The 10,626-nt window shown below is 50.3% G+C and overlaps 2 protein-coding genes and 1 long non-coding RNA gene across 4 annotated transcripts; 1 reads left to right on the top strand and 2 right to left on the bottom strand.

The window, feature by feature from the left end:
* Positions 1–990, top strand: LOC117857249 (uncharacterized). 2 transcript variants are annotated; one of them, XR_011898185.1, is made up of 3 exons: positions 1–139; positions 255–312; positions 446–990. It is a non-coding gene; the product is annotated as an uncharacterized lncRNA (long non-coding RNA). The 2 variants fall into 2 exon arrangements; XR_011898186.1 differs by having other exon boundaries at positions 216–312.
* Position 991: 1 nt separating this feature from the next.
* Positions 992–3,403, bottom strand: LOC117857247 (probable leucine-rich repeat receptor-like protein kinase At1g68400). Its single transcript, XM_034739823.2, has 2 exons — positions 1,939–3,403; positions 992–1,851 (listed from the first exon to the last, which is right to left on the bottom strand). Exons 1-2 carry the CDS (start codon positions 3,293–3,295, stop codon positions 1,217–1,219), a joined length of 1,992 nt encoding a protein of 663 aa, XP_034595714.1. The 5' UTR covers positions 3,296–3,403; the 3' UTR covers positions 992–1,216.
* A 1,115-nt stretch (positions 3,404–4,518) lies between these two features.
* On the bottom strand, positions 4,519–8,974 carry LOC117857248 (probable mitochondrial-processing peptidase subunit beta, mitochondrial). Its single transcript, XM_034739825.2, has 9 exons — positions 8,292–8,974; positions 7,430–7,594; positions 7,197–7,334; positions 6,936–7,087; positions 6,715–6,823; positions 6,366–6,464; positions 5,119–5,184; positions 4,930–5,037; positions 4,519–4,817 (listed from the first exon to the last, which is right to left on the bottom strand). The coding sequence occupies exons 1-9, from the start codon at positions 8,859–8,861 to the stop codon at positions 4,692–4,694; spliced, it is 1,533 nt and encodes a 510-aa protein (XP_034595716.1). The 5' UTR covers positions 8,862–8,974; the 3' UTR covers positions 4,519–4,691.
* Positions 8,975–10,626: the final 1,652 nt, after the last annotated feature.

Here is a 10,626-nt window from a genome sequence, read left to right as displayed (position 1 = left end):
AGCAACTAATCCATAAGCTTGGTCAGACCGCTAGACATAGCCACATAGGCCAAAATTTAGGCCATACCTAGCAAGGCAACAAGCAGTGTGGATTCAATTCGTACCCGTACCAGGTCGCTACAGCGAACGCCTTGCCCGTGTAAGTGTAACATTGCCGACTCTTTTCAACAGCTTGGTGATGCATAGATAATTTTCGTGTACTCTCCTCGCTACAGTCACAAACTTACGTATCATGCCGTCAAGGTGGTGTTCAGGCTAAAAACTGTTACCAAAAAAGCCCCTTTGCACGGCGGCTCCACCGGGTGCCGGCAGGTACGTGCACGTTTTTCAGTTTGACACTGGAACGCGATTGGCGCGCCGTGATGCTGTATAACTGTATTGTTGTTGGTGTTTTTTTTAATGCATATTGTTGTTGGTGTTGAGGAGCATTCTTTCTTCTCTGTAGTCCCGGCCTACTAGTGCGCCTTGGCCCCCTCTGAGGGAAAAAAAAAAGCCGAAGGTAGGCTGGCATCCCACTGGGCCGGATGCATGCGCTGAGAAACGTTTTGTCTGTGTTGTTAGAGTTTGCACGGCCTGGCCCGCGTACGCTGCTTCGAAGAAGTGGAAATCGAGGACGTGCTCGGCAGGCACTACGGGCTGCGGCCTCCACACGCTGGGTCAGGAAAGCAACCCAGTGCTGCCGCAGGCCAAGCGCACGGCTGAGGTCTGAGGCTGTGATGCTGCTCCGCTCATGCCAAGTTGCCAACCACCAAGATTCCACGTTCTACCCAATCATCTGATGAAACCAAATCGGCGCAGAAGCATCGAATGGAATCGCTTGCGACGGTGCCGAAAGTTCAATTCTGGTCTTCCTTGATCAACGATGTCTTGAGGGTACGTAACTTTCTGGTTTGTCGACCTGCTCAATCTGCCTCGGTCTCTTGCTGGGTGCTATGCTGCATTTGTAAACGTATACAGTTCCAAGGAAACGAAAGGCAAGTGGCCCCGACAGTGCCATGTCAACGTAGCAGACTTCATCAGCTAATGGGAGGTCTAAAATCTTAAATTCGACAGTAGCAGTACACCACCTGTTTGGTGCAAACTGCCTTTCAGGTTGTTCGTCGCTACTCTGATTTTACAACGTTCCTTTTTTTTCCCCTCGCGTCATCCTTGTCGAGTTCGAGGGCAACGATGCTACTGCTACGCTACTACACCAACACCACAGGCGACTGATGAGTCAGGAGCTTGACGCAGGGGTGGACCTTGTGGTGTCCTCGGACACGCAGGGAGACGACTCGTACGAGTGCCCCGCCTGCGACGGGGACGCCGAGTACTTGTTGCTCCGCTTGCTCCCCCTGTCCCTGATGTCCTCGATCATCTTGGCCACCACCGCCATCCTCGGCCGCTCCCTGGGCTCCTCCGCGACGCAGAGCAGCGCCACCTGCAGGAGCGCCACCATCTCGTCCTCGGCGCCCTTGCCCCGCAGCAGCTCCACGTCGAACACCTCCGACGTCCACTCCTCCCGCACCACCGCCCGAGCCCACCGCGGCAGGTCCTGCGCGCCGCCGCCGTCCTCGGGCGACGGCTGCCGCCGCCCCGTCAGGATCTCCAGCAGGATGACGCCGAAGCCGTGCACGTCCTGCTTCTGCTGGAGCTCCCCCGCCGGCGCCGGAGCCAGCAGCTGGAGGAGCGCGAAGTCGGAGACGCGGGCGTTGCCGCTGCCGTCGACGAGGATGTTCGAGGAGGTGAGGTGCCGATGGGAGAGGTTGCCGCCGGACACGCCGTGGAGGTAGGCCAGCCCGTGCGCCGCGTCCTGCGCCAGCTTCAGCCGGGTCTGCCAGTCCAGAGGAACTCTTGCGGGTCCTCGGTTCTCTGTACAAAAAGAGACCAAATTTTGTGCACAGGTGACACGCCCGAATTTCATTTACAAATAATGTGACTCAAAATTTAGCTGCTCACCGTGCAGGAGGCTGTGGAGGCTGCCGTTGGGGATGTAATCGAAGACGAGGAGCAGCTCCTCGGCGGACGCGTAGAACGCGCGCAGGCCGACGATGTTGGCGTGCCGCCACGTGCCCATCTCCCTCGCCAGCTCCCTCCGCCGCCTCTCGTCCTCGCGGGACGCGCCCTCCCTCCTCCTCATCCTCTTCACCACCACCACCTCGCCCTGGGCCTCGTCGACGCCGTCGTCGCTCGCGTCGTTGCTTCCTCTCATGACCACGCGGTACGTCGTCGCCGTGGCGCCTTTCCCGAGCATCTCAGCGGCGCCCTGCATGAGCGTGGCCACGTCGAACTCCACGCAGCACCCGTCGAAGCGCACCGTCTCCTCCCGTGCCACCACCGAGTTGGCGGACGCCGAGACGGCGCGTCGCGGCCTTCTCGTAGTCGGTTTCCTGTTCTTCAGCAGAAGCACGGCGCACAGTGCCGCCGCGACCAGCGACGCGACCGCCGCGCCCACCGCTGACATGATCATCACGACCATCCACCGGTCATGGCTCTTCCCCCTCGCCGCCCTCGATCCATCGTCCGACGCCTCGCCGCTGCCGTTGCTGTACACGATCTGCTGTGGTCCACTGCATCGTTGCGCCAGCGGCGCGCCACAGAGGCCGGGATTGCCCGCGAACGACGACGAAGGGAAGGCAGCGGCGAGGCGGCCGGGGATCCGCCCCTCGAGGTGGTTGCCGGAGACGTTGAGCTCGGCGAGCATGGCCATTTCTTCCAGCGAGACTGGCACGGGGCCGACGAACGAATTGTGCGCGAGGTTCAGCGTCAGGAGAGCACGGAGGCGGCCGCCGATCTCCGGCGGGATCGTTCCCGCGAGCCGGTTGCCCGAGAGATCGAGGCGGCGCAGGTGGCGAAGACGCAGGACGGAGTCGGGGAACCGACCCGAGAAGCCGTTACCGGAGAGGTAGAGGAGCTTGAGGTGCGGCGCCAGGCGGGAGAAGTCGACGCCGTGGAGCGCGCCCGTGAAGGTGTTGTTCTTGAGGCTGAGGGACGAGAGCACGGGGAGGTCCGCGAGCAGCTCCAGCGCCGCGGCGTGCCCGCCGAGCTGCAGGCCCTCGAGGACGACGCGGCGAACGCGGAGCGTGGAGGAGGATGGCGACGGCATCGGCGACGGCCGCTGGCACGTGACGCCGCGCCACTTGCCGGCGCAGGGGTCGGAGGACTCCGCCCAGGAGGCGAGCGCCGCGGCGCGGTCCGAGCACACCGACTTGAACGCGAGCAGCGCGGCGGCGTCGGGGCTCGGGGCAGGGGTGGAGCCGGAGTCGCAGCCCGCGGCGAGCGCCAACATCAAGAGGAGCACGCGCGACGCCGCCATTGCAAATTTGTTGCAATGCTTGAGCCGGAGAGCAAGAGGGCAGTGCAAGAATCGCGGGCGCGTGGAGCGGGGGAGCGGCTCGGCCTCGGCGGACGGCGCGTAGGCGTATGTAGCAGTAAGGGCAGCAGCGGGAGGGGGAGTTGATGGTGCACCGGCCAGGTGCGTGAGGGATTAATGGGCGTGCGCGGGAGGAGCGCGCGGGGCGTGGCGCCTCCGCGGGAACGCGTGCGGCCGGCGTGAGCCCATTTGCACACCGTCGGAGGACCCCAAACCCAAGGGAAATTCTGGCAGCGCCGGGCTGGTGCACTCTGCATTTGCATGAACTGTCATGGTGATTTGCGTTCAGGATTCACCACTTGTCGCTGAGTCGCTCACTGATGCATATTTCAGGTTCCTGCATATCTGAGCCTGAGCATCAGTCAGTCACTCAGTCTGGCCGGGTAAATAAAACAACAGAACAAAGCCGTAGCGCTGCGTCTCTGACCTGTGGATTCAATGGAAAAGGAAAACGGGCGTTTGTTCTCATGCGGCCTTTTTCCTCCGGCCGTGTCTCCATTTCCATCCCTCTTGGCCTCCGGTGAACTGCTGGGTGCTGGTTGTGTCGTTCCACACTGGCTGCACTGCCCTTTGGCTGGCTCCCTGGGCTGCCTCATCTGTGACTCACCGCAACAGCCATCAAATGCCAATACTGCATAGTGCACACAGAATTGCAGACGCTGTGTTCTGTTTTAGAGAGATCCATACAGATACAGCGTAGGATCGCAATTGCAAATAGAATGCTAATTGGAATCTACAGGAGTCAAAACGTCCGCATTACTTATTAGGACATTGTGCTCAGGTCTCGTTAGGTGACTAGGTGATTTTCTACTCTTCGCCAAACTCTGATGCAATGGCATGATACTCGTCTGTCTCCATAAAAAATCAATTTATGCTGAAGGTTGTGTGATGCAGACTCCAAATTCCTGACCTCACACCAATAGGTAAGACAAGTAACTGAAGTAGACTCCCTAAGCCTAAAAAACCGTCGACGAGGTTTGCACAGCAAAGAAATATAAGTGAAATAGAGAGGGAAAACGGTAAAAATACGAACTTCAGGCATTTTCTGTAAAGAGTAGGTTCATTGTCACTCTCTTGCCAGTATTATCATTTCAAGATGCTTCATCCCAGACACGATTCACAAATAAATCGTGGACCCAGCGAATTCATCGGTAGAGAGCACAACAAAAAAGAAAGTTATTTCCACATTTAGCATCAACGAAGTGTAGTACAAGCACAAAAAAGAAGAGAATATCTAACAAATAACTGAAATGCCTGATGCTATCTATCAATTGGTAATTTCTTGGAATGACCTAGCTAGTGGTACAACAACACTATCACAGTTCACAGAACCGCAGCTTCAATTATTTTGTGCGTTCCCAAAGAATATTCTTCGAGTAAATTCATCATCAGAACATGTCTCTGAGCGAAACCAACTAAGCTCTGGCAAATTCGAGATTGGTCCCACAGCAGCCAGAGCAATATCCTGGAAATTGCCGAAACAGTCATGTCATTTCACGAAGCCTCAGATAGCTCAAATACTTAAAAAAATACTGTATTACTCTATAGTAGCATGGCCACTAACTTTGGAGATTTACCTTATCAATTATGTGCTCCTTGGCGGTTTCCATTATTGTAGCACAGTCAACAGCATCTATGCGTGCAAAAAGTTCTAGGAATGGCATTACTCGCCCATAAGTTAGCATCTGCATGAGCAGTTGAAGACAATGCTTATTAATCAGTACCCAGAGAAATAGCTTCTACGGTGATTGCTTAATATAGAATACCTGGCGACCATTATTCTCAGAAACTGCTGTGGATCCATCAACATGAAGTAATAGAGATGATTTCAGCTGTCATAAGACATAATGTTAGTTCTCAAATATTTATCAGGTTCCACTAATGAAAACCAGCTCTACCAAGTTGCAGGTTGATGTATGCATGAGGTAAAAAATGGTTTACACTTCACTAAAATTTAGGGGAGCATATATGTGAACATGTCACGAGGATACACCATACTTAATGCAACAATTAACCCAATATCATAGGGATCATTATGCAAAAACTGCCAGTGTAATTTAATGGAAGGGAACGTTCTCTTTTTGAACATGTAGCATTTTTTCCTAGAAGAGAACATACCCACTGTCATGATTCACGAAGACCACATAGGTCAGTAACACATCAAAAAAGGAGAACATGTGCTTACTAGATCTTGTATAACTGGATCACCATACATGAGGAACCATGACGTCCCCATATCAGATACGGGAATATGGTATCAGGGAGTATTGGTTATCTAGACAGTACTCAGCAATGCAGCAGGATATGGCAGGCCCAGCAAGCAGAACACACAGCCACACAGGTTATCGCTCCCTTCCTCACCCCTCACCTGTGACGCTGCACTGTGCTGCCACCTGCTGGTACTACCTAGCAGGTGTGCTGCCATCTGGAGCCCACGCCACCACCAGGAACTTGCACCGCTGCTGGGTGACAGCAAAACCTGAAACTGCCTTGAGCCCATGCAGGCTCCTAATAGCCCACATTTAGAGGAGCTCACACAGCAGCCCTGGCCCATGGAGACTGGTGGTGATTGCTGAACACATGATTGGGGGCTGATTTTAATGTGATTGGGGGCTTATTTTTTACACAATTTAGGTCCGATCAACTGAATTTTGATGCAATCTAGGGATGAATACCTTCCTCTAGTAGAGTTCAGATGAGACAAATGAAAAGGGCATATTGAATAGTTTTTGTTCAGATATTTACACTTGCGATTTAATCTATAGTTATTCGTATATCTCTGAAATATAAATGTATATACTTATTGGTATTTAGTTTCACCATACCAGTGTATCATTAGGAGCCCATGCAGGCTCCTAATAGCCCACATTCTGAAAATCACCTCTTTTCTCTACTAGCTATTGACCAAAGTGCCACCCATGCACTTTTGCCTTCAACAAACATCAATTACTAAAGCAAGATATTAACAGCTGAAATGTACACAATGTAGGAAGCTGAGGACAGAACCATCTACCTGATTACGGGCACGAGCAACCTCCTCTTCGGACACATGGAATGCAAGTCTTCTAAGCTCCGCCATTATTAACCGTGACAAGTCATGCAGGGTATCAGGCTGTAATACAAATTTGCAAATTGTAAGAGAACATTGTAACAAGCAATATTTCCATCCAATCCATATTATTTGTTCAGTTGTTGTATAGCTGAATGATCACTACTAACTTCGAAGCAACTCTGTGTAGTGCAAATACAAGTGATTGTCTATGAGTAGTTTATAGATCCATCTGATGTAAGATAAAAGGAGAAGATAGGAGATTGTATGCTTGAATCAGAACAAACCAAGACGGCTGAATAATTAACATTACCGGAGCAATAGCATAAACGCCAAATATTCCTATGTCCCGATAATTAGTGTTGAACGCCATCAGGCTCTCAGCTAAGTTACCGTTGCTGATACCACGAGCTAAAGAAGACCTTGCAGTTTCAATAAGTAACATCAGATTGAAGCAACAAATTTGGAACTCATACACTAAAGAAAGCAAATTGCTGACAATCAAAATGTACACTATCAAAGGAGATTTCATACCCTGAGCAGTTCCCAACCCCAACACTCCTGTTCCAGGATCCCAATATGCTTTGGATCACCATAAGGGGAATGGATTTAGGGTCAGTCCATGAACTACCCTTGAAAGCAATTGCAACATGTGCTAGAGGCATCTCCTCATTTTCCACACGAACCTACAAAAGCTAAAAATCAGTTGAGTGAAAAAACTAAATCAAAGATCATTTGAAATGGCCTAGCAAATTGTTAAAATACGATTCTGTGTGAAGTGAACTGAAGCCAGACCTCGGACCCGGTAAAAATAGCTGGGATTGCTTCGACAAGCTGATCAGCAGTAGTAGGATCAGTGGAGAATTCTGTAAATAAATCTTTCACTCGATCAACAACCTCATCATGACTGACACTTCCTGCGGCAGATACAACCTAAACCAGCCAGCAGAATAAAAAATTTACAAGTTAATTAATTTTCTCAAGATAACCAATTTCTACAAACTTTCAGATTTGTGAGATAGAAATACCATTCTAGGACAGGTATAATGAGTTGAGATATACTGCTCCAAATCTTTCTTTGAGATTGATCTAATGTTTTCTTCTGGACCTAATATTGTGTCCCCTAATGGATGGCCTTGGAATGCTGCTGCATGCAAGTGATCAAATATCACCTCTTCCATCATACCTTGTACCTGTTTATCCATAAACAAGCATCAGGCATCCACATTTGGCAATAAATGTTCTACCTTTGTAGCAAGAGCAATCAACCACAACAAGCATCCTTCACCATTATAATCATGGAAAGGCTGACGCTACAAGGGAAACCAGCAATGAGACATATTTAAAAATTTTGGTTTTCATACATACTGCCATAACACAAAGATTATCTGGATATCGCCCAGAACAGCACCTATACCATTAGTGCTAAAGCTCATCATTGCGTTACACCACTAAAAGTGTTCTACCTTACAGGCAAAACTAACAGTCAGAACATTATAGATCTACACAGCCCACAGGCGGCACCTTCCACATGTATAGTATAAATCCATGTTCAGAGTAAGGGAACCTAAAGCCATCAGATGCAGCTTGAAGTGGTACAGCAGATACCAATTGCAAGGCCAAATTAGTATCGATCAGTACCCAAATTTTATACAGCACCATCCCTGCCCAATGTGCAGTAAAAGAATGTGGCCTCCACTTTTAGTTCAAAAACCAATCAAGCATCTCAAGTTTTCACCTTTACTCTTACGACAATGGTCAAATGTCCAATTAGCAATTGGGACGAGAATATCGCTAAGCATCACTAGAGCTTGCCCCTTTTGGTAAAGGGAGGAATCGAGGTGTAGGGCAAGAAAGGCACAGCACAGCAAATAGGTGGAACAAGCTCACCTCCTCCATCTCACGGAGGATGACGCCGCGCTCGCGCTGGATGGCCTTCTCCGGGAAGCGCGGGTGCTGCAGGATATCGCTGAGGACGTCGAGCGCGACCGGCACGTGGCGCGCCTGCACGTCGGCGAAGAAGGTGGTCTGTTCGCGGGAGGTGTACGCGTTGAGGCGAGCACCCATGTCCTCGATCTCCACCTCGAGCGCCTGCGCGTTGGGCCGGCGACCAGTGCCCTTGAAGGCCATGTGCTCGAGGAAGTGCGCGGTGCCGTTGGTCCCCGGGAGCTCGAAGCGGCTCCCCGCGTCGACCCAGACGCCGACGGAGGCCATCCGGGTGGCGGCTGGGAACGCCTGCGTGACGACGCGGAGGCCCGAGGGGAGCGTGGATACGCGCACGTCCGGGAAGCGGAGGTAGGGGGAGTGGTCGGGGGTGCGGGGCACCGGCGATGAGTGGCGGAGGAAGCGGCTGGTGGAGGGGGACGGGGAGGCGGCGGCGGCGGGGCCGGAGTGGAGGAGGCGGTGGAGGTAGGGGATGAGCCGGCGCCTCGAGCGGGCGGCGGAGGCGAGCGCGGACATGTTGTGTTCGACGGAATTCGCCGCGTCGCCGCGCCGCCGGACGGGAGGAGGGAGAGGAAGAGGGGTCTGGGTTTTTTCCCTCTCCCGTTTATTCTTGCGGCGGGGGAAGGGCTACGCTGACTGCCTGACTTCTCTTGCTGAGAAATATCGGAGGTTTCCATTCCGAGTCGGGTACGAGTGCAACAGGGCAACGGGGAACCTGGAATAGAGTTTAGCTGCGATTTTGACCAATCTTATCAAGGTACTCCCCACATCCTGGATCGTTTTGATTTTTTATCTATAGATTTTACTATACATTTAGATAAAATATATATCTAAATACATAATAATATCTATTAATTTAAAAAATAAAAAGATTCATAATTTAGAACGGAGAAAGTAGAACTTAAAATTTTTCAAAGTTTCATTCAATTTCGAACAAATCCTTGTAATACAAATTCATTGCTCTAGGGCTCTAGCATTGTAGCATTGCTTACTTTTCTATCAAGAGAAGTTAGTCTTTTATCCTAAGGATAAAGCCAAAGCAGAGGACCCAATTACCAGACGAAGGAACAAAGAAAAAAACGTTTTGAGGGGAAAAAGATTGGTAGAACGAACAAGACACGATGTTAGCCTTTTGTAGAAGCTACGTTCGTGTCTTATTTTTTTTGGAAAGGTACGTTCCAGTGTCTCGTTTTAGTGAGTAGATATTGCATCGCTGATCCTCTTAGTAAATAATAGATTATTGTCTCGTATATTTATTATATTACTAGTACGAGACGAGATATTTTTTCAATTCCCAAATTTTTTTTATAAGTATTTAAACATTTTTACTGTCCAAATTGGATGTTTCTTTTTACTTGTGGATCGAAATTTGACCTAGTCCTATAGAGGAGAAGAAATCAAAAGGAAGAAATATAATAGGCCCACTTAGAGAAGTGCGTGTAATTGCCGCGCCGGCCCGTAGCATTCAAAATCAGTCCGTGGTTGTCCCGCAGCTTAGCCCATGCCTGCCTGGAGCTCTCTCCTCCAGGATGGATCCATTTATCTTTGGGCTCCGCACCGCAACACGGATTACTGGGCTTCTTGTAGGCCCACATCCTAACGGTGGTGTCTCCAGCTCTCTTCTCTGTGCCGTGCGTGGAACCTGGACTGGAACGGATGAGTCCCGTCCTTCGGCAAATCGGCACTGCTTCCAATCAAACACGAGCACACGTCTTCCAGTCTTTGTCATGTTGCTCACAGGCTCGCAGATGACAGCTCGCTGAACAATGATGCAGTATTTACTTTGGTTTTCCACGTGTGCACCTTATAGGTAGTTGTATGTCAGATTGACAGCTGCTGTTCTAAAGTATCTGTTCCACAATAATCATCTTGCCACAGGCGGTGGCCGATCTGCGAATTAACCAAATTTTCGATTAGACACTGATATTTTTAGTGCGACACTATGTTCAGGTCTCACTGTTTTCTGCAAGATAGCAACTGTACGATTATTGTGCTTGTGTGGATCCTACTATCGGACTCCCAATTTCAATGATTTCTTCATGTCGTGTGGCAGTCATTTTCCAAGGCACATCACCTACCCGGGCTACCCGGGCCGTGGGTCTTTTCAACATCACCTACCCGGGCTACCCGGGCCGTGGGTCTTTTCAGACTGACTCAAGCTTATCCGATTAGTTTTTGCATATATATATATATATATATATATATATATATATATATATATATATATATATATATATATCTCAACAAAAAATATGAACTGGATGTATATTAGTCTCAATTC

The sequence above is a fragment of the Setaria viridis genome, chromosome 5 (genome assembly GCF_005286985.2).
Source record: "Setaria viridis chromosome 5, Setaria_viridis_v4.0, whole genome shotgun sequence".
In the NCBI taxonomy this organism is placed as follows: Eukaryota; Viridiplantae; Streptophyta; class Magnoliopsida; order Poales; family Poaceae; genus Setaria; species Setaria viridis.
This window is presented reverse-complemented; position numbering and strand designations above follow the sequence as displayed.

Coding starts and splice junctions, on each gene's coding strand:
- LOC117857247 (XM_034739823.2), bottom strand. CDS start 3,295: ATGGCGGCGTCGCGCGTGCTCCTCTTGATGTTGGCGCTCGCCGCGGGC. Junction 1,852..1,938: donor CCTCCACAGCCTCCTGCACG/GTGAGCAGCTAA, acceptor CTTTTTGTACAG/AGAACCGAGGACCCGCAAGA.
- LOC117857248 (XM_034739825.2), bottom strand. CDS start 8,861: ATGTCCGCGCTCGCCTCCGCCGCCCGCTCGAGGCGCCGGCTCATCCCC. Junction 7,595..8,291: donor TCCTCCGTGAGATGGAGGAG/GTGAGCTTGTTC, acceptor ATGGATAAACAG/GTACAAGGTATGATGGAAGA. Junction 5,038..5,118: donor CTGAGAATAATGGTCGCCAG/GTATTCTATATT, acceptor CTGCTCATGCAG/ATGCTAACTTATGGGCGAGT.